The 24535-nt window shown below is 55.3% G+C and overlaps 1 protein-coding gene across 9 annotated transcripts in view; it reads right to left on the bottom strand.

The window, feature by feature from the left end:
• Nucleotides 1-24535, bottom strand: part of SFXN5 (sideroflexin 5) — a 128737-nt gene that overhangs the window by 3464 nt on the left and 100738 nt on the right. For 6 of the 9 annotated variants that reach the window (XM_032178910.2, XM_032178909.1, XM_032178912.2 and 3 more), the window contains 2 exons: nt 22868-22953; nt 15563-15680 (listed from right to left, as the gene is read on the bottom strand). In XM_032178910.2, the coding sequence (XP_032034801.1) occupies nt 15563-15680; nt 22868-22953 (204 nt within the window). Of the gene's footprint in view, nt 1-11019; nt 11554-15562; nt 15681-21658; nt 21746-22867; nt 22954-24535 lie in introns of those variants that run through there. The other 3 variants (XM_032178917.2, XR_004252451.2, XM_032178918.2) reach the window with 3 other exon arrangements.

Raw genomic sequence — 24535 nt, 5'->3', positions numbered from 1 at the left:
AGTCGCCTGTCCTTCCAGCACCCCACTCACTCCTGCTTCTCTGTTTCTAGTCCCCTAGACCTGAGTGCCCACACTCCACTCTCCCACCACTCAGTCTTTACATCTTCCCCTGCAGCCCGGACTCCAGGGGCCATCCCTTCAGCTACTCCCTAGCCCAAGGGTCCCTCCCACGCTGCTGGCAGAAGTCCTGCTTCGGAGAACCCCGCCATGCACCCCACTCCTACTTGAACCTGACCATGTAATGGAGACCCTCAAAATTCTCTGTCCTTGACTTTGGCTGGACCCCCAACCACTGCAGACAACCACCCCACCCCTGCCCCCATAGCCAGGTCAGCTCCCTCGCCCACTCTCCAGAGGCCACCGGACACCTGCTCTGCTCTCCTCTCCTTGGCCACCCCACCCGCTGCTCCCACGCATTCCGGGCAGGTGAGACTTCCTCTTATTCAGGGAAAAAGCTGAAGGTGTCAGAGGGGAACCCCTCAGCTTCCCATCATCAAACCTGCTGCCTTCCGTGTCCATGCACCTGCCCTCCTCCCACCCCACAGCTGCCATCCCTCCCCTCGCAGGACAGGACCCCACCTGGCTCCACCTCCCCTGCCCACTCTGGGGCCCCCTCCTGGGTCATCCTCCCTCTCTCCCACCTTTGCCCATTAGTGTTCCACACACAGGAACCTTCTCTGATGACACCTCCCCTTCATCCCAAGGCAGGCCCAGCTACTACCTGGTCTCTCTCCTCCCCAGCAGCCACGTTTCTTTAAAAAACTTAGTCTACACTGGCTGTGTCCACCTCCTTCCCTCCCACTGACTTTTCAACCCACAGTAAATCTGGCTTCTGTTCTCACCACACTCCAGAAAAATCTTTCTCTCCAAGGTCACTGCCACCCCCCCACTTCACGACACCCACTGCACGCTCCTCGGGGTCCTTGGGGCTTGGCCTGGCTGGGCCCTCTTCTCTGCACATGCCCTGGGTTACCCCCACACCAGATTTCTGCAGCCTTGTTTCTCCCTAGAGCCTCAGGTTCACAGCCGCCTGCCTGCCAAACTGCTGTGGACATCTCACAGGAGCCTGAACTCAACCCACCTGAAATGGAAATGAACCTGCCCTCTCCCCTGGCCCCACTCAGCTCCCCATCTCGGGAATGACACCGCCATCCAGTGGTGCTCTGCCCAAAGACTCTGGAGCCTCTTTGCGTTCTCTCCCTGTGCCTCCCCACAAGGTCTCATCCAGCCCAGTCCGTCCCCAACCACAGCCAGTGCCGGCCTTCTAAACTGCAAGTCTTCCCATGCCTCTCTTCACTGTGAAATGGCTCCATGGCACCCTGATCCTCAGGGATCAAGTCAGACTCCCACGCCACCCTACCCCTTGGACTGGAGACACAGGGCACATGGACTGATTTTGGTTCGTCACACACCCTGGGCTCTGTCCCTACTCCAGTCTTTGCCTGAGTTGTCCAGAGACACCCCGTCCTACTTCCATTCCTGCCCCCACTCTGCTCTCCCGTCTTCAGCTCATCATCTTTCGTGTCTCAGCTTTAGACACCTTCCCTCCCCCAGGCTGGGCGTGGCCACCTCTGTGGCCCCCATAGCTCCCTGAACTTCTCATATCCCCGCCTCTCCACATTAGATCACAAGCTCCCTGAGGCAGCGGATGTGCGGATCTGTCTCGCCCCTGCGTCCTCAAAGCCTAGCACAATGCTGGTCCATAGTAGGTGCTCCCTCAGTGTGGAATACATGGGCAGAAAGAAAAGAGCACTGGAATAGAATAGGCACTGGAAGACGGTAGAATAGGCACTGGAAGACGGGGTCCCCCTGGAGACACCACATCAGTCCTGATGTTGGGCTTTATCTCCAGGGACTGAGCCTGTGGGGATGCCTGAGCCCCTAGCTTGAGGGGGGCAGGTAAGAAAGACACTACTGCAGTGAGAAGGTCCCCGCCTGACATTTGCCCTGGACAGTCAAGGAGGCACAAGGCCTCTTGCAACTTAGGTTGGTTGAACTTGGTTCTATGCACCCGCCATATGTCAAGATGTGGCAACCCTGGGAAGTGGACAGAAGGTGGTACAGGCCGGCCTGGCCTTCGGAGAGCTCTGTCATGTCCGGGCTGTGCACAGTGGAGTCCCCATAAGAGGGAGTGTAGTGAGGACTAGAGCTGGTGGGCACAGTGGGAGAAGAGAGGACCCTTCCTCTGTAGTCGCTGGTATCCCATTACCCAAGTCTGGTCACCCGAGAGGGCCAAACAGAGGAGAGCCAGGCTGGGGGCCCAGGCCTCTTCCCCACCCCCTCTTCTCAAACCACCTTCTCCCACCCCACCCCTGCCACCCCCAGTCCCCTCCACCCTGCCGGCTCCCCTCATCCCCACGCTGCCACTGACACAATGCACAGCGCCCACGCTTAAAAATCTAAATGCTTTTGAAAATGTTTAACCTAGTTAGACAAATTAGCAAAAATTTGTGCAAAACAATTTAGGTATTTAAAATATTCAATGTTTTTAAAAAACTGGAAAACTGTTCTTAGCTTTCAGCTGCAAAAACCAACAAAATATAACATCCCAGCAATCTTACCATGAGGTGTAACATAACCCTTCGGGAAAGCTGTTAAACAGCTACTGAGGCATCCTGGGAAATAGCACTTCATTTATTCAAATGCACATATGTCAGGCTTTTGCACCATATGTCATTCCAAGCTATTTACAGTAATAATTAAATCTTAATCAACGTTTAACCTCTGTAAAATGTTTGAAGAATCCTAATCACCCTTCAGACTGCACTAATGAAGGAGAAATATATAAACATAAAAGGAAAATGATGCATAGATATCACGCTGGAAAGAACAGTAATTGCAAAATTGTATTTCTTTTAAATATAATCAGTAAATGATGTAAAGTAAGCCAAGGAGTATTTTAAGTTAAGACATCTTGGATGTCAGAGGTGTGAGCAGCTAATTTTGTTCTGCTACCCATAACAGATGTAGCATATTTTATTTTAGTGCCATTATTAGCAACTTCCCATGCCGGCTTTCACTGAAGCACTGAGGCCCACATTAAAATCAGAGAGGCTGCTCAGCACCACCATGCAGGGCCACGGCCCACTGTGCCCACTGCCTAGAGCATGCTGGCCCGGGGGAGACCGAGGCCTCCTCCTCCTGGCACCCCATCTCCCATGGGCTCCCCGCCACACACAGGGCAGCAGGTAGGAGCAGGGGGAGATGCAGGCAGTGGGAAGGCTCCTGGGGGAGGTGGCTGAGGGATCAGGAGCAGGGGCCCCAGGACAGAGCTGACATCCTAGGCTTCCTCTTTCATTTCAAGTCAGTTCACCCTCCTGTCAGCAGATGTTGATGGTCACCAACTCCAGACACCCAGGCTGGGCACACAGAGGGGGACAAGACCAACTCATGCCCTCTAGAAGCTTAAAGTCTAGAGAGGAGTTGGCTGGTGAAAGCAGATGGAGTCCAGAGAGACAAGCAGAGTGCCATGGTAACTGGGGAGGGGTTGGGAGTTCCAATGTATTGATGAGGGAACAAGGAATGTAGACTTCTCAGAGGAGGTGAGCCAGGAAGAGAATGGAGGATTTTGATCAGAAAGGGCAGGCCAAGCTTGCTGGGTGAAGAAAAAAGTACTAGCTGGCTAGCATGGCCTGTTTCTGGGAGGCGGGGCAATGTTGGACATGGAAATGTGACAGGAAATGGAGGTGCGGCTGGGACAGGCAGAATCTTGTAGGCTACATGAAGGTGTCAGCATTTTATCTGAGGGCAGTAGGGAGCCACAGAAGGACTTTGAGCAGGAGTGGACCATAACTCAGACTCTGTTTTTTTTTTTCTTGAGATAGGATCTCGCTCTGTCACCCAGGCTGGAGTGCAGTAGTGTGACTGCAGCTCACTGCAGCCTCAAACTCTTGCCTCAGCCTCCTGAGTAGCTACGACTACAGGCATATGCCACTATGCCTGGCTAATTTTTAAATTATTTTAAAAATTTTTACAGAGACAGGGTCTCGCTATGTTGTCCAGGCTGATCTTGAACTCTTGGCCTCAAGTGATCCTCCACCTTCCAAAGTGTTGGGATTACAGGCATGAGCCACTGTGCCTGGCCTTAGACTGTCTTAGAAAGGTCTCTCTTGGGATACTGGGTGTGGAGGATGGACTGGAGGGGTAAGGAGGGGTTGGGGAGGCCTCCTGGGGAGCATCTGTGGGAATCAGAGAAGTGCCAGGTCCTGCCCTATGATGCTGCCAGTGGGGGCAGACAGGAGGAGCCTTTCTGAAGATGAAATCCACAGGAGTTGATGACCAATTCCACGTGGGGGTGAGAGGGAGGTGTTGAGGATGACTGTGCGTTGGATGACTCCTAATTCTAGCTCAGGAGCTGGGGTGGCTGGTGACGCCATTCTCGGAGGGAATATGGGAGGGGATGGGCCAGGGTTGGGGGTGGTAGGCTCGGAGTGGCCACATTGAGTCTGGGGTGCCAGTGGGTTCCCCAGGTGGACAGGCCTGGGAGGCAGATGGGTCCAGGGCCCTGGAGCTCTGGGCAGGAGAAAGCGCCCGGGATGTGTGAGCATAGCCAGAGCCTTCAGAGTGGAGGAGCTCACCCAGGGAAGCAGATGGAGGGGTGGGTGCCAAGGCCTGGGGAATAGGCACATTTGAAGGGCAAATGAAGGGAACAAGCCTGTGATGGTAGCCTTGGCGGACCAGCCCGAGGAGCGGACGCAATGACAGAGGGTGCCACAAACATGAGCAGCCATGAGCGTCAGAGAGAGTTTTCTGAGAGTTGTCCCAGTGAGGGCTGAGGCGCTTTGGTCTTGGCAACTGGATTTCAGTGACTGCCTGGGGTCCACATTGCCCGACCCCCACCTCATGCTGATCCTGGTTCACAGCCTCTCACTCTATCCCAGGCCAACTTAACTGGTCATTTGTTAGGACCCCTCCAGCTCTCTGGCCATGGCCAGGTGTTGGGTCGGTGGCCACCATCTCTAGGTCTCATGGGTATTGGGACCACTGGGGTCCTCCCTGCTGGGCTTGGTTGGGGGAGGCTGGGGCAGGAACCCCTGAGTTGCCTGCTCACCTATATGTGATGTTTCCTCCCCTGTCCACCAAAAACTAAGCGTCTTCCTTGAAGACCACCTCTCTGAGGTAAGTGTGGGGCCAAGTTTTCTCCAAGGGAACCACATCCAGGGCCTTGCCTGGCAGTGGCCTCTGGACCCATGGATAAGTGAAAGTGACTCAGGTCTGAGCAAAGGCAATAGAGCATCCCTTCCTGCTGCCCGACCAACTCCAGCCCGCAGAAGGCCAGAGCCCCAGGGCAGTGGGTCGAGGGGCAGGGACTTGGCTGTGACCACAAACTGGCTCTGAGGGGCCTTCTCTGGGGATAAGGGGATGAGGAGAGAGGACAAGGAGTGGCCATAGGGAGAAAGGGTGGCCCAGGCCCAGGCAGCCAGCTCGGGGCAGGCTGGAATCCATGGGCCGTCATCTCTTCCATCTGGTAGGCTCCTCCCCGGGCACCCGAGAGCCAGTCAACAGGGGCTCCCGAGGGAGGGGGTGTCTGGGATGGAAAGCCAAAGCTCTGGAGGGCAGGGGCTGCAGGGATCATGAAGCACTGGCTGATGGTCACCCCCGCCACAGAAGTGGGCTGCCAGGATCACCCTGCCCTGCCATGAAGGAAGCAGTGCCGCCCTGCTAGCGCTCCCTGACTCCCAGGCAGAACCTGCACACCAGCTCCCAGCCAGCCTCCTCGGGATGTGCCCCTCTCCGTATCAGAGTGCCACCCCATCCTCCCAACCCCCCCCAGACCTTTCTGCCCCTCCAGGAGATATCCCCAGACATGGAGCATCCTATCCAGCATCTCCCCAGCCTCCCGGGCACCCTAAGGCCCAGCTAGAACAGCCAAGCACCTTCCCTTGTGGCGTGGGAAGGGTTAACCTTGAGCTATTTGTCTCTGTCTCCTGGCTCACTGTGGGTGGGGGGCTAGAGTCAGGAATGCATTTGGGGCCACCTCTGCCTCTACAGCCTGGGAGCACACACACACCTGCAGCCAGGCCAGTGGATAGTTTACATATTTGAACCTGGAGCTAAGGTGCGGAGACATAAACAGGAAACTGGATCCCCTGCCCGTGCCCCATTCTCGGGGGCTTTTACCTACTACAAAGAACTTCCTCCTCCTGGCCTTTCTTCTGATGGCTTTTCTGCCTCCTTTTCAAAGGCATGGGGCTAGCGGGGGTGGGGTGTTCGGTGTGATCCTGTGACATAGCTCAAAGCCACCACTTGCTCCTGGGCAGAGGTCTGGGCTTCTGAGGGTCTGCAGAAGGTGGCGACATTGTCACAGGGCCCAAAGCCCAAGCAGGCACCTGGCTGACCCTGTGTGCCTGAGGCCTCTGCCAGGCCTGGGACCGCTTTGTCCACTGGGCCCAACATCCCATCCTTTCTCACCAGGGCTGGGCAGGCCTCATGTCCTGTTCCATCACACACACATCCAGGCCCCACCTTTGGGAGAGCTATCTTGAGTGTTTTTGAAGAGCAGAGGCATTAGGCTGGGGCTGGGGAGCAGTTGAGGCCTAAGCCTAGACCCCTGGACCCCTGGGTTAGGCTTCTGGTGCTGGCTCTGGGCTCCCACTACCTTCTCAGTGAAAGAACCCTCAGCTGGACACTCCAGGCCTTCTGGGACTTTCTCCAGCTTCTTCACCCATCAACTGCTGTCCATTTTCTGTACGTTCTAAGTATACGCTTTGAGTCCTGAGTCCAGGCTATATCCTGACCCTCTAAGGCTGCCTCCTCCAGGAAGCCCCCCTTGATCTTCTTAGACCAAATCCATTGCTGCTGCCTCTGCGTCCCCAGCACAAGCTTTTATCTCCATCCCATCCCCAGGCATAGGCTCATTTGCACTCTAAACAGGGGTGACTACAGTAGTCCCCTGCCCCACCCCACTGTGAGCCGCTCCAGGCAGCTCGGTATCCCTGTGCCTTGTGCACAGTAGGTCCTCAGTAACAGCTGAGTTAAGTGACACTGAAGTGCCTCGTGGGCAAGAATCCTGTCTTACACTTTTCCGGCTCCCCTGTGCTATGTGTACCCAGCAAGTGCTCAGACCACACCCTGCCCCCTACCATTTTGGAGCTTTGCACCATTCCTGGGTGCCCTCTGGTGGACCAATCTCAGAATCATTCTCTGTCCTCTATCTTCTAAGCTTTGAGGCCTCAGTTTCCCCATATGTATGCTGGGAAGATTTTCTAAGATCTCCTGGTGCCAGCATGACAAAATGGATAGGATGGCCTTTTGGAGGCTTACAAAACCTGCATGATGCTGCGTAAAGAGGACAGGACCCAGGGTCCCCACACTCAGCCCCAGCCCCGCTCATTCAGCTCACAGGGCTGAGCCTTGCTGCAGGTCAGGCATGGTCCACTTTGCACGTATTAATGCCTTTAATGGAAGCGCTGCACAACCAAGCCTTCTCCCTCCCTGTCCTGGATTCAGCTAGGTGTCCTGGAAGGTCCTGGAAAGTCCTGGAAAGAAGAACTGTGGGGAAAAGGCTGTCAGGCAGCCCCGCCGAGGCCTGTCACCCGGGCATGTGTGCATGTTCTTGCGTGCACGTGTATGTGTGCGAGCCTGTGTGCACGCGCAGGTTTGGGGTGGGGGTGTGGGGAACAGGCAACATGACAGGTGGCGTTGGCGTTCTAGGCTCTGAGCGGCTTTGCCATTCCCATCCGTCCCTCCTGGGGGGTCCTGTGGGCAAACTCCAAGAAAGCAGCGGGCGGGGAGGCAGCAGATTTCTGACGGCAAAAATAGCCCACTTTAGAGTTCAGTAGGGACTGATTAAACCAGTAAACGGGAAAAACCCCAAACAAACATCTCCAAGCAAAGTAGGAGATGGATTTGAGACTGGAGGGGAGGAGGCCCCTGCTCTGCGAGACGCTGAATGCTGCTGTAGACTCAGGAGGGATGCGATGTGCCCTAGACATTGTCTCTGGCCTCGCATCAACCCTGGAAGAGTGGGAGAAGCAGGGACCAACAAAGTCAAGGTGAACCCAGATGAGCCACATTCTGTACTAGGTGTTGATAAAGAGCACCAGTTCTCAGCCACAGGGACACCTTGTGTCAGGGAAGGGAGAAAGGCCTATTGTCCTAAGGAGGAAGATGGAACACAGAAAACACACCACCAGAGCCTACACAGGTGAGGTGAGACAGATCTTGGTGGGAAAGATCAGGGAGGACTTCCTGGAGGAGGAGCCATTTCTAGACCAGCTTGAATGTGGACCCACATTCCAGCTTATTCCCAACTCTTCTCCATTCTTGGTTGGGGGTCCAAATACTTCCTCAAAGAAAGATAAGCTGGGGGACCTTTGCTTCTGGTGGCTCACAGCTGTCTAGCCAGGCTGGTTCATCAAAACCACCATTTTCATCAGGGCTGGTTAAGAGGGTGGAGATAATAGTGGAGGTTCTGGTACCCACTGAGGGTACCCACATTTCTGCCCATACAGGGAGGGTATGCCTGTTTCTTAACCCTGAAAGCTGTAACTGGGGAGGCAGGAAGGAGTACGGGGTGGCTGAGGTTGGCCCTCCTGCCTCATCTACTGCATGGGTGTGGCCTATAAGAGCCACCCTCTGGGGCCAGGACGAGACATGGCTCATAAATGGGGCTGAGCATATGGGGGGAAGGCTTTAGACTTCCTCAGAACATGGCTTCTAATCCCCAGAACCCTCTAGAGCTGAGGTGAGTGGGGGCTCAGCTGAGAGGGAGGGACATGGGGAGTTCCCAGGGCTGACATGGGAGGCTCAGAGCAGGAAGCCCTGGCCCTGGGGGACTCTTAGGCTGTCTTTTCTTCTAGTCGAGGTGCCTGGCAAAAGCTAGAAGGGGCAGGAACAGGTGGTGGGGGTACAGGGGGAGGCCGGTTCTCTGCTGAGGCCTCAGGGAAGGCAGAGGGCAGAGGTCAACAAAACCAAGGGAACAGGCCCACAGGAAACAAGCCTCCTGGCCAGCGAACCTCACTCCTGCCCCCAGGGGCTCCTGCAACAGCTGAGGCAGGGAAGAGACACACACTCATAGCCTCCAGCCCCTACAAGGGCAGCCCAGGGCCCTCTCCCCTCCCCGCAGCCCCAGCCAGGAGGCACACTGCCCAATCTCTCATCCCCACCCCAGCCCCCACAGCTGCAGGGAGGACAAAGGAGCCAGTGAGGGTCTAGGGGCCGTAACACACATTCCCAGGAAGGCTAAGGCCCTGCCCACTCGCCATGCCCAGACCCAGAGGGTGGCTCCCAGAGGGCACACCCTTGCTGCAGGCCTGGCACCTGAGGGGCAGCATGTAACTCAAGTGGGCTCACTCAGCCCACTGTCTAGCACCAGGGCCCTGTCTTGAGTTTTCACTTCCCTAATCTTAGTGGGAGAAACTTAGTTCTTACAGGAAGAAACTTAGTTCCAACACCTCATCTTCCAGCTGGGGAAACTGAGGTCTTTGAGGTTAAGACCCAAGGTCATATGGAGAGTTGAGGGAGAGGGATGCCAGCCAAAGGGGCAGAGGGCAGACCTTGGGGCCACGGGACAGCCCCTCCACCCCAACATCACCTAGGGATGAGGTCGAGCTCCCGGCTGCCCCCACTCTCCGTACCTCACTCATCCACAGACAAGCCCCACCTTCTGTGGACACATTTCAACCTCACCAAATCAGCTAATTATTGACAGTTGGTGAAGAGGAGATTTCACTTTTTCCTCCTGTTAAACTGCTCCTAATTAGTTCCCTGTCACCACGGCTGGCTCGCCTGCCCGCCGCCCGCCCGTTCACGCAGTAATCCCGCTGCACAGTGCCTCATTAACCTTTTGCTCCTCTCCTGCCGCCTGCCAACAAGACGAAGACAAAAACAGATTGTTGAACAATGGCTCCGGCTTGTACGTGCAGCCCCGTTCCCCAGCCCCCGAGCTCCCAGGGGAAAAGTGGGGAAAAGAGAGGGGACTGGGGTGGGGGAGAGCCCGAGAGGAATCAAGGAAGGGAGAAAGAGGCACAAAGAAAGATTGAAGCAGAAACAGAGGCAGGGACGTGGGGAGGGGCCTTGGCCAAGGTACTGCTTCTTGCTCCAGAGACATGAGGTTCATTAAGCAGGATTGGAAGTGCTCCCAGGTAGGGCACACCGGCTGTCAGAGTTAGAGGGACATTTGCCACCACCCACTACAGCCTCTTGTGGTAGCCAAGCCCATGTTCCTGGACACTGGACCCTGCACATCTCCCTCAGGGAAACTGAGGCCCCAGCGTATGCCTGTGTTGCGGTGGGGAGGACAGAGAGCACCCCATTTGCCTGGAATCCAGAGCCCCAATCACCAAAGGGGGCAAGGCCAGAAAGGCCATCACAATCTGGCCCTACCACAAGGGAGGCATCCAGCACCAGCCCCACCTATAGCGGCCCCAGCAAGCTGCCGCACAGCCTCTGCTTTAGGTCCCTCGTGACCTGTGCTGTCACCTGACAGTTCTTGTTTATTGAGTTTTGTCTCCACCACCAGCAGGGAGATTCACTAAGACCACAGGGCTCCTACGTGGCCATCCTGGTAACAAGAAAAATGCGAAAGTGCCCAGGCTCCATGGGGCAGAGAGCAGATTCTGGGTGTGATGGGCCCATCCATGTTTGGGGACAGGCTGGTGGGGCAGGCCTACAGCAGTAACCTCCAGATCCACCAGATCCGCCAGGGCAGACCCTGTACTCCCTGCATGGGCAAGAGGATGGGTCCAGAAGGGAGCCCAGGACCTGTTCCCCAGTTCTCACAACAACAGGAGGTTCCCTGCCCTACCTGTTGGCCCTTTAGCCTCCCTCCAGCCCCTCCACTGCCCAGCCCCTTCCTCAGCTCTGGGTTGGAAAAGACATAAACACTGACTCCAAAAGGTCCCTGTGAAAATGCAATTTCCTGTGGAGGGGAGGAGGGCTGGGTGAGGGCACTGGGATGTTCCTGCTGATAAATTAGCAGCAAGCAATCTGGAGCCCAGAAGTGGGCCTCCTCTTTCTATAGTGAGGTGTGGGTGGGCTGGGGAGGGTCACAGAATTCTTCTGCCTGGGTACAAAGCCTGCTCCATCGTCAACAACTTTGGATCTTGGACAAGGTACTTAACCTTAATGTGCCTCAGTTTCCTCATTGGTAAACAAGGAATATTGGTACCTACCTTGGAGAATTCTCGGGATCTAGGCCCCCTTTTCTCCACCATAGCCAGGTAGCCCCCTCTACTCAATGGACCCAGGGACTCCATAGAGGCCATGCCTTCCCGCCTTGGGCTCTGGGCATTCCTTCCCCATCATTGCCCTCTCTCCAAGCCCCCCAACCTCCGTCTCACAGTTTCTTTGCTGTTCTCCCACAGTTCCCCATCCTTGAGCTCAATCCTCTGAACAAAGAAGAAACTGAATACCATGTTGCCTCCTAGACTGCCATGTCTAGCTATGCCACCTAAGTCTCCTCCACTCCTAGTCCTCTCTGCACTCACCCACTCTGCAGAGAGCCCCTCCTCTTTGAATCGCCCGAGTCCTCAGCTTCCACGAAGCTACTCCATCTGGGTTCTCCCTGTGCCCTTGGCTGCTTCTTCCCCTTCTTGATAGTTTTTCTTCCTCCTATAGTGGACCACATCCCCTTTCTCAGCTTAAACTCCCCCCCATACACTGAAGGTTCCGCATCTTCAGCCAAACTCTCTCCCCGGAGCCATCTGACTGTCTAGGAATCATCTCTTGATGTTCAATGTTTTAGACTTAAGGGGCATTAGGAAGACTTAATACAGTAAGGCGCACCGAGCTCCCAGCATGCTGCCTGGTCCAATAGATATCTGGCAAATGGTAGCCATTATTATTATTTGCAGTCTGACCCTCAGTATCATTTTAATAGGCAGGACTACTAATTTGAAAAGAGCAGACAAAACTCTCCCCCAGGAACTGAAGGAAGGATTGAAGTCCTTGCCTCAATCTCTGGGATTAATGAGTTGGAAACTCCACAGCAATCACTGCAGGCCAGCCATTCTAGGAACTAGTTCCTAAATTCTACCTCCGAGTCCCCTGATTAGTTAATTGGTGGTCCAGTGATTACTTCTGTTGACAACCTTGGTGGCTTTTGGCAAGGCTGGGTCAGCCCAAGCAAGTCCAGACTTATTGTGGCAAATCCCACTGGCTTCTGGGACGTGAGACACGATCCCTGTACGGCAGAAGAAGCACCTTGTTAGGGAGAATTAATTGGGAGAGTGAATGCGGAAACAAGGCCCTCTCGGCAAGTTGGCTGAAGGCTTTGGTGCCATGGGTCCCAAACAGGGCTCAAAACATCCCATAATGCCCAGGCTAGCCTGCATCTTGTTGGGATCCACATAGCTGAGGAGGGAGCTCTGAAAATCATGCCTGTACCCTCCCTTCTCAGAGGACAAAGACTTAACATGCAATGACTGTCCTCTTCCCAATCTAGAGAAAGAGGCTTGGATTGCAGTAAGAGGGACTTTGGTTAAATATGCAGAAGAACTAACTCCCATGTCTATTTGAAGAAGGCATGTGGGGAGAGGGGAGCCTGGGCTTTGACCTGCAGCATCTGTGAGACCAGGGTGGCTCACTTTCCATCACTGCTTTGCAGCCAGAGCTGCAGGCCTGGGTGGGTGAATGGTAGCCATCTCCCCATTATATGCCCCAGAGGAACACCTGCCAAAGACCTACAGCACTTCAAGACCGTTTCCTACCACCCACCACAGTGCAGCCCCCAGCTCCCTCTTCTCTTGGCTGTCCCAAGGTAGGTAAGGTGGTTGACTAGGGAGAGCCACAGGAAACCATCAGATGTAGCACTTCCTAGGGGCCTGGACTTGGAGTGTGGACCTCTGGTGTTTCCTCTCCTATCGGCACCTGACTTCTGTGACCTTGGGCTGGTCCCGTGGCTTTTCTAGGCCACCATTTCCCCAGCAAAGTCAGTAGCAAGGTAAACTGGATGACCTTGAAAATCCTTCTAACTGGGAGGGTCTCTGATTCTGCATCAGTGTTTTCTTTGCCCTGGGTCCCTTTTCTGTGCAGGCAGGTGGAGTTATGACAGCTAATAGAAGCACAGAGGTACCTACAAGCACATGGGTGACTCTGGCCCTGGCCTAGGACCCTGGGCTCAGGCTGATTGCACAGACAGATGCAATGGCTTCAGGGAGTGCTGGGCTGGGACAGGGATGTCAGAGAGCACTGAGAAATACCCGCCCTTCCCTCTTCAGGGCTCCTAGGCAACCCAGAGCCCACGGCTCCATTTGGAGTCCCAGGCTGCAGCTTTCCCAGGGCGAGAGGTGGGGGAAGGAGCATCCCAGCACCCATGACAAGGCTGGCCGCTGTGGGCATGAGATGAGGTCCTGCTGGCTTTAGTCCTGGTGTGTGTTGAATGGTGTCCCCCAAGACAGGGGCCCCACTCCCGCAGAGTCTCCTCCTCAAACTCTGGGGCTCTGGAAGGAAGCCACCCCACTTCTCACCTTCCAGGGCCTAAGGCGGGTCACCCCCTCCTCCTGCTCTAACAGCCTAGGTCTCCAGCCCTCGCAGCCCCAACACCCCCCAGCCTCTTGTTTTCACTTCCCCAACTTGTCTCCAGGAGCTCTCACCTCTCCCCCACCTCTCTTGGGGCCCTGCCTGAAGCAGGTCCGTGGTGAAATCAGATTCAGAAGCGCCGTTTTCTGGCCACAGCCCCCACCTTTTTGTGAGCTCAGTGCAGACACCTCCTGGGCCCTCTTGGGTCTGCTCCTCCCCCTCAGCTTAGCTCCCACCTTCACTCCAACCCAGCATGAATCCCATGGTCCTCTGCTCCTCCGTGCTGTCACCCATCTCTCAGCCCCCCCTCACCCCCAACCTGACAAAGCCCCAGAAGAAAGGATCTGTGGCCCTCCCTGTACTGGCCCATAGCACCTCCTGGTGAACAGGCCCGGCTGCACCCCCAGACCACATGCTGCTCAGCCTCCTCACCTCTCCTTCTCTCCTGGATGTCTCACCCCTTCTCTGTGTCCTCAGACCTCTGACCTCCTGCCCCTTCCCCACCCTACTCTCTCCTGTCTGTTCAGTCACAAGAACATAGGAGCCATTGGAACAACTTCTTCAATTTTCCCACCCCTGAACCCTACCCCCAGCAGCATTTTCCTCCCACCCCACTCCTCTTCCACCTGCTGAAGTGAGGAGGTGTCTCCCCGTGCCAAGGCTGATCCCCTCGTCTGTGTTCTGGTCCCCCCTCCTCTTCATGGACTTTCCCAGCATTGTCCTCTCAGTGTCCTCGACATCTCTGCTGGTGCCTTCTCTATTGCATTTACGCAAGCCCCTGTCTCTCCCATTTAAAACAAGGACAAATACATAAATAAAATCCCCTCCTGATCCCACATCTTGTTGCGGCTGTGGACCTGTCTTTCTCATTTTTTCGCTTCACCTGTCACCTGGATCCCTTCTTTGGGGACAGGGTTTGGCTATGTTGCCTGAGACACTAATGGATACTCTGTAATCTCATGGAGTGTGACCTCTCAGGAGGGTCTGACCCTGTGGATGCCCATCCACCCTGATCACACATGGCCCGGATCTGCCCTCACCACCCTGGCTGCTTGTCTTTGGACCCCACCAGGGTGGGGGCCTCACCCACCACCCTCGATTCCAGCACTGTTGTCATGCTGGTAGCCTCTACTTCTATCCCTCCAGCCCAGGCGTCTCTCCTCATTCCAGACCCAGAGCCAACATCCCACAGGTTCCTCAACCCCACGTGTCCATCCAACTGACCCACTGCCCTCCCTCGAACTTGCCCCCGCCCGGCTCCATCTCATTAAGCACCTACATCTGCCTGGTTGTTCAAAACCAGAAAGTCAGCGCACATCCTCTGGCTCCCGTTCCCTCCCACCACATACAGCTCTTCATCGAATCCCGAAGAAGCCGCCTCCTGACTCCCTCTTTAGGGACCCACTTCTCTCCATGCCCACTGCCAACAGCCTGGTCCAAGCTGCCATCACCGCTCGCTGGATGCCCGCCACAGGCTCCTGATGGTTCCTTCTCTGGAGCTCCAACCCAGCCCCACGCGGCAGCACAGGGGCCGCTCAGAATCAGGAATCTGTGGTCTGCCTTGCACAGCCCTTAGGAGGACATTCACCCTCTCTGTTCTGGCTTCCAAGTTCCCAACACCACCCAGCCCAGTCCCTCATTCCCGGGCCACATCACCTTGCTGCACTCCCTGGTCGCGCTGCAGACTTTGGTCAGCTCTTGGACATGGCGTGTGCTGCCTCACCTCAGAACCTTCACACCAGGTGTCTGCGGACCTCCCATCTCTCCCCGCCACCCCTTTTCATCTGGCCAACTCCAGCCACGCTCCCAGTCCCAGTGAAATGTCACTTCCCTCTAGGCTCAGTTTGGTCTGCTGTCTCCTTCCACATCCAGTGGAACTTCTCCCACCCTAACGCTCCTGGCTCCTCATCTGCTGGCCTCTGTTTAATCACCCTGTTGACTGCGTGACCCTCACTCTGAGGGCCAGAGCCTGGGCCAGCCTCATTCCCGGTTCCAGCCCCAGTGCCTAGCACAGCGCTAAGGAGTCGGCACGGTATGAGTATTTGTTCAGAAATCACCAAACAGCACCCCCTGCCCTGCCCTTGAGCCCCTCCCCACTGACCTCTGACATCTGCGGGAAGAGGCTGATGGCCAGTGGCAGGGCCAGGCCGAAGGCTGCCAGGCACACGAGGCTTTGCACAGGGAGGAGCAGCCGGGGGCGTGCCTGCAGGAGAGCCGTCCTGTAGGGGAGAGAGGAGGGAGCCCCATGAGACCCGAAGGTGGGGTGGGCTGGCTGCTAGCCACCACGCTGGGTCCCACTCTGTCTCTGGGCCCAGGAAGCCTGGTTCTGGGGCAGTGCCAGTGTGCAGCTAAACAGATATAGCAGAGTTCTGTCTTTGGGACCTTTCCCGATGGGTACCCCTATCCCGAGGCCCTGTCTTGAAGGACGTTGCTGGCTGAAACCTCAACTACTCAGGTCACGAATGAGTACTTTCGGGGCACCCACCTGCCATGCGTCCAGCCCCGTGCCAAGAAGGCCCTATGTGGGAGAGCCACTAGAAGAGGCTGTCGGCCCCTGTTCCTGGGGAGACACGTAGGAACGTAAGATCGCTCTCGAGGGCAGCATGTAATTAAATAGCAAAGAAACCACAGTAGGTCCCAAGTTCAGGGGAGACAACAAAGCACATACATATGGGCACACGCCAGCCAGGAGGGGGTGATCCTCCTCTATGTGTGAGAACAGAAGACACCCCACTGGCCACCTCGTCAACTTCAACCCAAGGGCAACAGAGGGTGCAGTGACTCGTCCAAGGCCAAGTCTGCAGGAGGCCGGCAGAGCTGCTGCCTGGACCCCTGACTCCCCGAGGGTGCTGTCACCCCAGCTGGTCCCCTGTGCCAGCTTCATCACCAACACAACACAGCTGGCACCCTCTCCCCATGGCTGGCTTTGGAGCTGGTTTCCTGGGCAGGGGAGGGGGCATGATAAACCTTCCTCCGGGGCCCAGGCTCCCCAGACAGCGTGGGGACATACCAGCTGGCCAATGTGCCTGCACTGTGTTCATCGGAGTTTCCTGTTTTGCTCAATACAGCAAGCCCTTCAGCGGGGACCACAGCATTCCACCTGGGGAGGCCTGGGATGACTAGACTATTTGCCAGGGGGTGTTGGGCAGGCACTAAATCTGACCTCAGTAACTGTCAGCCTCCAAGTGACAGGCTCCTGGTGTGAAGGGGAAATAATCCAGGTTCTTATCCACCGCCCCCAGCAGGGCTGACCATGCCACAGGCAGGCAAGGGGCCCTCCTAGGGGCAGAGACCCAATGTGGGGGGCAGTAAACCCCATATACCCTCACCTCTTGAGACAAGAATCCCAACAGCAACTGGCGCTGAGAAGACAGCAAAATTGGGAGTAGTTTTCAAAAGTTAAAGTGTATCAGCTGGACTAGGTAACTGGTTAAAAATGCAAATGCCCAAGGGTTGCTTACAACCATGAAAGCCTGATTCAGTGGGCACTGGACCTGGAACTGTGCACTTTAATCAACCTTCCATGAGTCTAAATGGTGATCCCAGACCACACTTCTGATAAACCCTGGCCCTGGATGTTCCTGCTCAGGTATTAATAAAGATCCCATTACTTGCAAATCCTATGCAAGTAAAAGGGTGAGCCCTGGCCTGGCACACAGTAAGTGCTCAGAAATTACGTGTCATTATTGCTGTTGTTATTGCTCATGTTACCTGCGGGAAGGTAGGATCCTGGTAGCCCACCTGTCTTCCAGCCCTTCCCACGGGCCCAGACCGCAAGGTTTGTCCAGCTGCTAAATTTGGCCTGAATTAAGCTATTGGAAAGCAGAGTTTCCACAGGATTGAGCAGTAGGACCAAGGTGCCTAAATCAAGGTCAAACCCCTCTGATCCTCCAACCCTCATCCAGCACCCCCATCCTCTCTCTCTACTCCATGCTAGCCCATGCCCACCTGGGCTTCCTTAGGTGTCATGGAGGGGCTGGAAGTAAGGCTGAGAGGGCCCTGAGATGAACTTCTCAAGCAAGACAAGGCAAAGCGGGGGACACAAGGCTCATTCTCCAAGCTTCATACAGAGTCCAGAGTCCCTGCTTGGAGGAGGCTGTGGAAGGACGGGGCTGCCCTCCTGTTCCAGTGGCAGTGACTAGAGGGTGTGGAATCCCTGGAAGCATAGCCCCGAGGGTCCCTGCTCACAGCCCTGAGAGCAGTGAAGGGTGAGAAAAAGAAAGAGAGGCACTCCCCCGGCCGGCAGGTGAAGAGCGGGCCATGGGCTCAGTCCTCGGGACCTGCTAGTGGGGACACTGGACAGACCCCCTTTCTGTGGGGCTGTGACCAAGGCTCCTCTCTCAGGGTGGCTGGCTGAAGTACTCAGTGGGAAAGAGGTCCAAGAAGTCCGAGGCCTGGGCCCCCAGCTCAGGAAGGAGGCAGGCCTGAGGCTGAAACAGGAGCCTTGGAAGCCCCAGCCCAGAGCAGGCCAGAGAGCAAACACAGTAGGACGGGGGGAAGGGAGGGGGGAGGAAAATGGCAAGGAGGGATGGGAAAGGCAGCTGGGGGAGTTAAAATATGCAGATGGAGAGATGTGAGAATGCCTGGGAGAAAGGAAAGACCCGGAGCCTAGGGAGTAAAGGAAGCTGGGGGAGCGGACTCAGGGCTGTGGCCTGGACCTGGAGCCAACTCAGACCCAGGCTGGTGCCTCTGCTGGCCCTTCATTCTAGTGCCAGGGAGGCTGGGCTGGGGCTGAGCCAGCTAGAGCCCTCCTGATCCAGCACAGGAACCTGTGATCCCAGCCCTGGGCCTAGCTTCCTCCTCAGCATGGTTGGTGCTGCAGGGAGGGTGTCAAGTGTGAACCCCTGGAGCGCTCAGGGGAGCTGGAGGGTGGTGGAGAGGGAGGGATGGCACCCAGTAGAATGCACCCCCCAGAGGCAGCCCAGTGCTCTGGACTGGGGATGGAAGCTCCTCTGCTTCTGACTTGAGATTCTTTTCCTTTCTGTCTCAGAGTCAAGGCCAACTGAGCACGCTGAGCTCCCACCTTTCTCTTCCCAGCAGGAAGCCCAGGGACCTTGGCTCTGAGAGTATCCGAGGCCAGAGGCGAAGCAAGGCAGGTCCCAGCCACGGCCGCCACACAACAGCTTGTCCCCCCCATTGCTGTGCATTCCTTCAGCACTTGGAGCGCAGTTTTAGTTTGCACTCCATTAATTTGCACATAGGCTGCTTTGTAAGTGTTCTTTTGTCTTTTTTCCTTGGCTGTCCTGACTCCCTCACCCAACAGGGGCTCCCCAAGGGTGGGGGCTGCCTTCCTCGTCAGCCTCCTCAGCGGAAGCCCTGCACTAGTGCTCCTGCACCCAAAGGCTATGGGGTGCACGGCAGGGACCCTGCAAAGAGCAAAAGAGCTGCTGGATGGTGCAAAATGCAAAGCCCCAGTGAACAAGGTGATGAAGGGGTAGTGTTCTCATTTTCCAGGTGGGAAACTGAGGCTGAGGGAGGCTCCACAACCACATCAGACTGGCAGAAAGAGGTGGAGCAGGAACCTAGATTTTGTTTTCCTACCAGAGCCTCAGCTCACTCTGCTACACTGCCCTGCCTCTCCTACCACACAGTCCTGCACGTCCAGAGTACATGTGAGATTAGCAAGCCTTCAAGGGCACAAACTGGGTCTTATTCATCTTCATCTTCTTGGGGGAACCTGGGCTGAACTTTTCTTTTCCCCAGGGACCCTCCAAAGAACTCCAGGGAAGGACCAATGAAACATGAGGCTGCCAGGAGCACCAAACTCTGACCTCTCATCACCTTATCAGATGGGCTCCTTTGGAGCCTGAGATGCGAGAGTATGTGGCACCCAGACACTAGGCAGGTCCCAGGCTGGACAGGTTCAGTCCCAGAATAATCACCCGACTTCCCATGGAAACGGAAGGGAGGAAGGGAAGGGCATGGTCTCTGGCTAGGGCTCCACCCCCAGGCCTGTGCGCACGGACCTAAGTGAGGACAGGCATTTTTGTTTTCCTGCCCAAATGTTGCATTTCCCAAGACCACCCTGGCCTGCCACACCCCCTGATCTTGTGCCTAAAAAGCCCTGAGACCCTAGCAGGCAAACACACAGGCAGCTGGACATCCAGAGGAGCACATCAGTGGAGGAACACACAAGCGGCTGGACAGCAAGAGGACGTTGAGGGGAGCACGCTGGCGGAAGGGCACATTGACAGACGCCGGCAGGCCACCCACTGGCAGAATGACATGGAGTTTGGCTGGGAAGTCGGAAGAGAGCCTGGGTCACCAAGCAGCCTGACTCCAGGGGAAAACCAATCTCCCTTCTGGCTCCCCTATCTGCTGAGAGCTACTTCCACTCAATGAAACCTTGCACTCATTCTCCAAGCCCACGTGTGATCCGATTCTTCCGGTACACCAAGGCAAGAACCCCGGGATACAGAAAGACCTCTGTCCTCACGATAAGGCAGGGGTCTAATTGAGCTGACTAACACAAGCCACCTATGGATGGCTAAACTAAAAAAGCACCCTGTAACATACGCCCACTGGGGCATCAGCTATAAACATTCACCCCTAGACACTGCCGTGGGGTCGGAGCCCCACAGCCTGCCTGTCTGTATGCTCCCCTAGAGGTTTGAGCAGCAGGGCCCGGAAGAAGTGAGCCACACCCCCATCGCACTCCCTTTGAGGGGGACAAGGGAACTTTTCCTGTTTCACCATGACTCCCAAAGCCAAGTTTAAGCCCCCAAGTTAATGGGACACTAACCATCATTCCACTTTCTGCAAACATCTCTGCCAACGGGGAAGGCATCGCAGAGCATGTTTTTCCCCAGCAAATTCTTGCAGGACAGGTCCCTGGGTGAGTATGGCTGACCCAGCTTCACACCCCGTCCCTGCCTTCTTGTAGTTCTCAGGATAGCTGTAGGATGTGTTGGGAATGCAACATCTTGAGATAAGGAGGGCCTGTCTGGGACAGCCTGGGCTCATGTTCCCACCTCTTCTGGAACAGGATGTCCTGCAACAATTTAGCACAGCAAGCTGATGTCCCCCAGGGTGGAGCGCTCCCAGGCTCCCTCAGTTGCAGTGTGATGTGGTATGTGGGTGGAGGAGACTCCATCCTCCCTGGGCAGCTTTCTCAAGCCGTGGGGCACCAGCTTGCCTTGAGTGGTAGGCGTCCATTGTCCCCGAGGCCTATCTGTGAGTAATAACGTTGCTTCACTTGACTTGTGCGAGTGTTCTACCTCACTAGACTTGTGGTGCAAGTAACAGAGTAAGCACTGCTCACTGAACCTGCTTCAGAATTCCAAGGTTCAGGACTCAGCAATCTCAAGGACCGAAGAACCACCTTCCTCACCTGCCCCGCTGGCTCCCTGTGTGTACTTGCAGTCACTGGTATTCACGGACAACCTCAGTTCACGAAGGGGCTATGTATACGAGAGCCAGGGGCACAAAAGAGCCTGCCCTGTTTATTTTTGTCTGCTGCAAACTTCCATACCATATGAATTTTCTTAATCCCAGTGCTCACCATGCCATGCCCATGCTCAGGTACCCCCAGAGCCTCCGCCCTCTTCTGGGGTGAGAGAGGGATCACCTCAGCTGGGCACACAGGACCCCTCATCAGCTGGCCCCATGAGCGCACTTCACTTTGGCCAGGCTGGACACCTCAGTGTCTATACCACAGGCCTGCACCCTGCCCAGAAAGCCCGCCTTTCCACAAAAATTCTATCCTGCTCTCTGGGTTGGCCGCAGCCCCTCTCTGGGGACCAGCCCTTCTTGCTGCCAGGCCCACAGTGCTTCCTCTTCTCAAGGTCACCTTGGCCAAGTTCACACACTGCCTGCTCTCACCTGCAGCTGACCTGGGTACGGGTCTTGCCCACCACCCTTATAAACACACAGGCTTCCTGAGATCAGACCCCAAATCTACTCTTCCCATTTCCACACAGGGCAGGACTCAAACACAGGCTGATTGAGGGTTGTGACCTGAAGATGCAAGAGGCAGCCAGTGTAGCTTGAAGAGACTAAGCTTTGCAGCCGCACTCCTAAGCCACCACCGGCTCTGCTATTTCCTAGTACATGACCGTAAGTGGATGATATAGCCTGTCTTTGCCTTCCTCTCCTCAGCTGTAGAATGAGGATATTATACTTACCTTATTATGCTGTCCTGAAGGTGAAATGAGAGAATGCATTCACTCACTCATTCATCCTTTCAACAAACACTTACTGAGCATCTATTGTGTGGCAGGAACTGTGCTAGATGCTGGGCAGGGCAGTGAACAAAAGGATGGACGTGCCTCATGGAGATGACGTTCTAGTAGAGCAGACAGAAAATACACAACTAGAGGAACAATCTCAGATATGGATAAGGGCCGTTAAGAAAAATAAAGGACTGCAAGGGAGAGGAAATAATGAGAAACGGTGAATTCTGATGGGGTGGTCAGGGAGGGCCTCTTTGAGGAGGTGGCATTCGGGCAGATGCCTGACTGAGAGAGGACTGGGATATACAAGTGCGTAATAAATGTCACTTGTTATTATAATTCATACTGTGGGAATAAGAAAGTCCCCAAACAGGGAAGAATCCTTTGTCCCAGAACCCCAGATGGAGTACCCCCTATCCCCGTCCTTACACCACACGCCCAATTCCAGCTGCTGTCTTGAGGTGTAACCATGGGGTAGCGTCTCCTCACTGTCAAACTGACAAGCCTGTACCTCCAGGCCCCCTCCACCTAGGGGACCCTACCCTGCCCCTTGCCTTCTCCCAGGGCCCGCCCTCTCTGTGCAGCCTTTCCTTCCAGCGGCGTTTCAGTCCGCCCCTTCAGTTTCTCACTCACTCATTAATAGAATCACTCCACTACTGTTACTATGCTCCCTCATTTCTTCACAGTCATGACAGATATGAGTGCTTAGAACATCCCTCTGAGGGAGGCAGGAGGCTATTACTATTTGTATTTTACAAGCAGAGAAACTGAGGCTCGGTAAGGTGGTGATTTGCTCCATAGCAGAAGCCTACCCAAATCTAGTCTTCCTACCTGAATCCTCAGACTCTGCCTTCACAAATGGTCCTGTACTATTCACTGACAGCATGTGAGCACACATGAAAACACACACACACACACACACACACACACACACACACACACACACACACCCCAGAACTGCCAGCTCCTCAGGGGAGGGCCAGCGCTGTCATCCTGGTATCCCTCGCGGCACCTAGCCCAGGGTCCTGCATAGTAAAAGTCCAAGAATTCTCACAGAGTGCTTCTGTGGCACTACCTGGAAAGTCCAACATGGAGCAAGACACCTTCCACCCTCTACACAAACCGGGGCGGGCTTCCTGCCACCCCCCTCATCCCTTGCCTGGGCCAGCCGGTTCCCCCTCCCTCTCCCCCTTCTCCCCCATGGTGGCCTCTCCATCCTGGCTGCCCCAACTCACTTCTCCAGCATGGACATGACGATCGGGGGTAGCACCAGGATGGGCATGGGCAGGACCACTCGCGTCAGCGCCGTCTCCAGCAGGGCCTGAGGGGCAGGCAGAGGCTGTGGTGAGAGGGGCCTGACAGCTGGTGACAGGACAGCACACCACCCAGAGCCCTAGGTGTGTGCCACCACAACGCATGTGTGTCTGAATGGCATTATTCATGGGATTGCTCAGGAAGCTGCATTCCAAACAACAAAAAAAGGCACTGGTCTCCTTTTTCCTTCCGTTCTTCCTTCCTCCCTCCCTCCCTCTTTTCTTTCTTTCTCTCTCTCTTTCCTTTCCTTTCTCCCTCCCTCTTTTCTTTCTCTTTCTTTTTCTTTTTTCTTTCTCTCTCTCTCTTCCTTTCCTTTCCTTTCCTCTCTTTTTTTTTTTTTTGAGATGGAGTCTCTCTCTGTCACCCAGGCTGGAGTGCAGTGGCGCAATCTCGGCTCACTGCAAGCTCCGCCTCCTGGGTTCACGCCATTCTCCTGCCTCAGCCTCTCTGAGTAGCTGGGACTACAGGTGCCCGCCACCACGCCCGGCTAATTTTTTGTATTTTTTAGTAGAGATGGGGTTTCACCATGGTCTCGATCTCCTGACCTCGTGATCTGCCCGCCTCGGCCTCCCAAAGTGCTAGGATTACAAGCGTGAGCCACCGCGCCCGGCCTTCTTTCTTTCTTTTTTTTTGAGACAGAGTCTTGCTCTGTCCCCCAGGCTGGAGTGCAGTGGTGTGATCTCAGCTCACTTCAACCTCCGCCTCCCAGGTTCAAGTGATTCTCCAGTCTCAGCCTCCTGAGTAGCTGGGATTACAGGTGCGCACCACCATGCCTGGCTAATTTTTGTGTTTTTAGTAGGGATGGGATGGGGTTTTGCCATGTTGGCCAGGCTGGTCTCGAACTCCTGACCTCAGGTGATCCGCCCGCCTCAGCATCCAAAAGTACTGGGATTACAGGTGCGAACCACCGCACCCAGCTTCCAGTGTTCTTCTTACCACACACATTTGAGAAGAGCAGATTCTCATCACCTGCCACATGTGGGGATCACTCAGGCAGCCCCAGGAAGGGGCAGTGCTCAGAGAGGTGGCTGAGTACCTCGGGGGTGGTGGGCACAACCTCCCATACTCAGTGTGCACAGGGGCTGGGGAGCAGCTCTAAAAGCAAGGCCAGCGTAGACAGCTAGGGCCTGTTGAGCCAGTGGGGCTCATGGTGCCAAAGGAGAACCGAGCTTCTGGAATTTACCTTTTTTTTGTTGTTGGTGTTTTGTTTGTTTGTTTTTTAGATGGAGGTCTTGCTCTGTTGCCTAGGCTGGAGTGCAGTGGCGTGATCTCGGCTCACTGCAACCTCCACCTCCTGGGTTCAAGCAATTCTCTAGCCTCAGACTCCCAAGTAGCTGGGATTACAGACGTGCTCCACCACACCCAGCTAATTTTTGCATTTTTTAGTAGAGATGGAGTTTTGCCATGTTGGCCAGGCTGGTCTCAAACTCCTGACCTCAGGTGATCCACCCCCCTCAGCCTCCAAAACGCTGGGATTACAGGTGTGAAACACCGCGCCCGGCCTACTTTTTTTTTTTTTTTTTACATCTCTTAAAGACAAAGATTTGCAAGATCTTGTCTCTTGGCTCTGGATGAGTCTTTCTCAGTGA

The sequence above is a fragment of the Hylobates moloch genome, unplaced genomic scaffold (genome assembly GCF_009828535.3).
Source record: "Hylobates moloch isolate HMO894 unplaced genomic scaffold, HMol_V3 SCAFFOLD_15, whole genome shotgun sequence".
Taxonomy (NCBI): domain Eukaryota; kingdom Metazoa; phylum Chordata; class Mammalia; order Primates; family Hylobatidae; genus Hylobates; species Hylobates moloch.
This window is presented reverse-complemented; position numbering and strand designations above follow the sequence as displayed.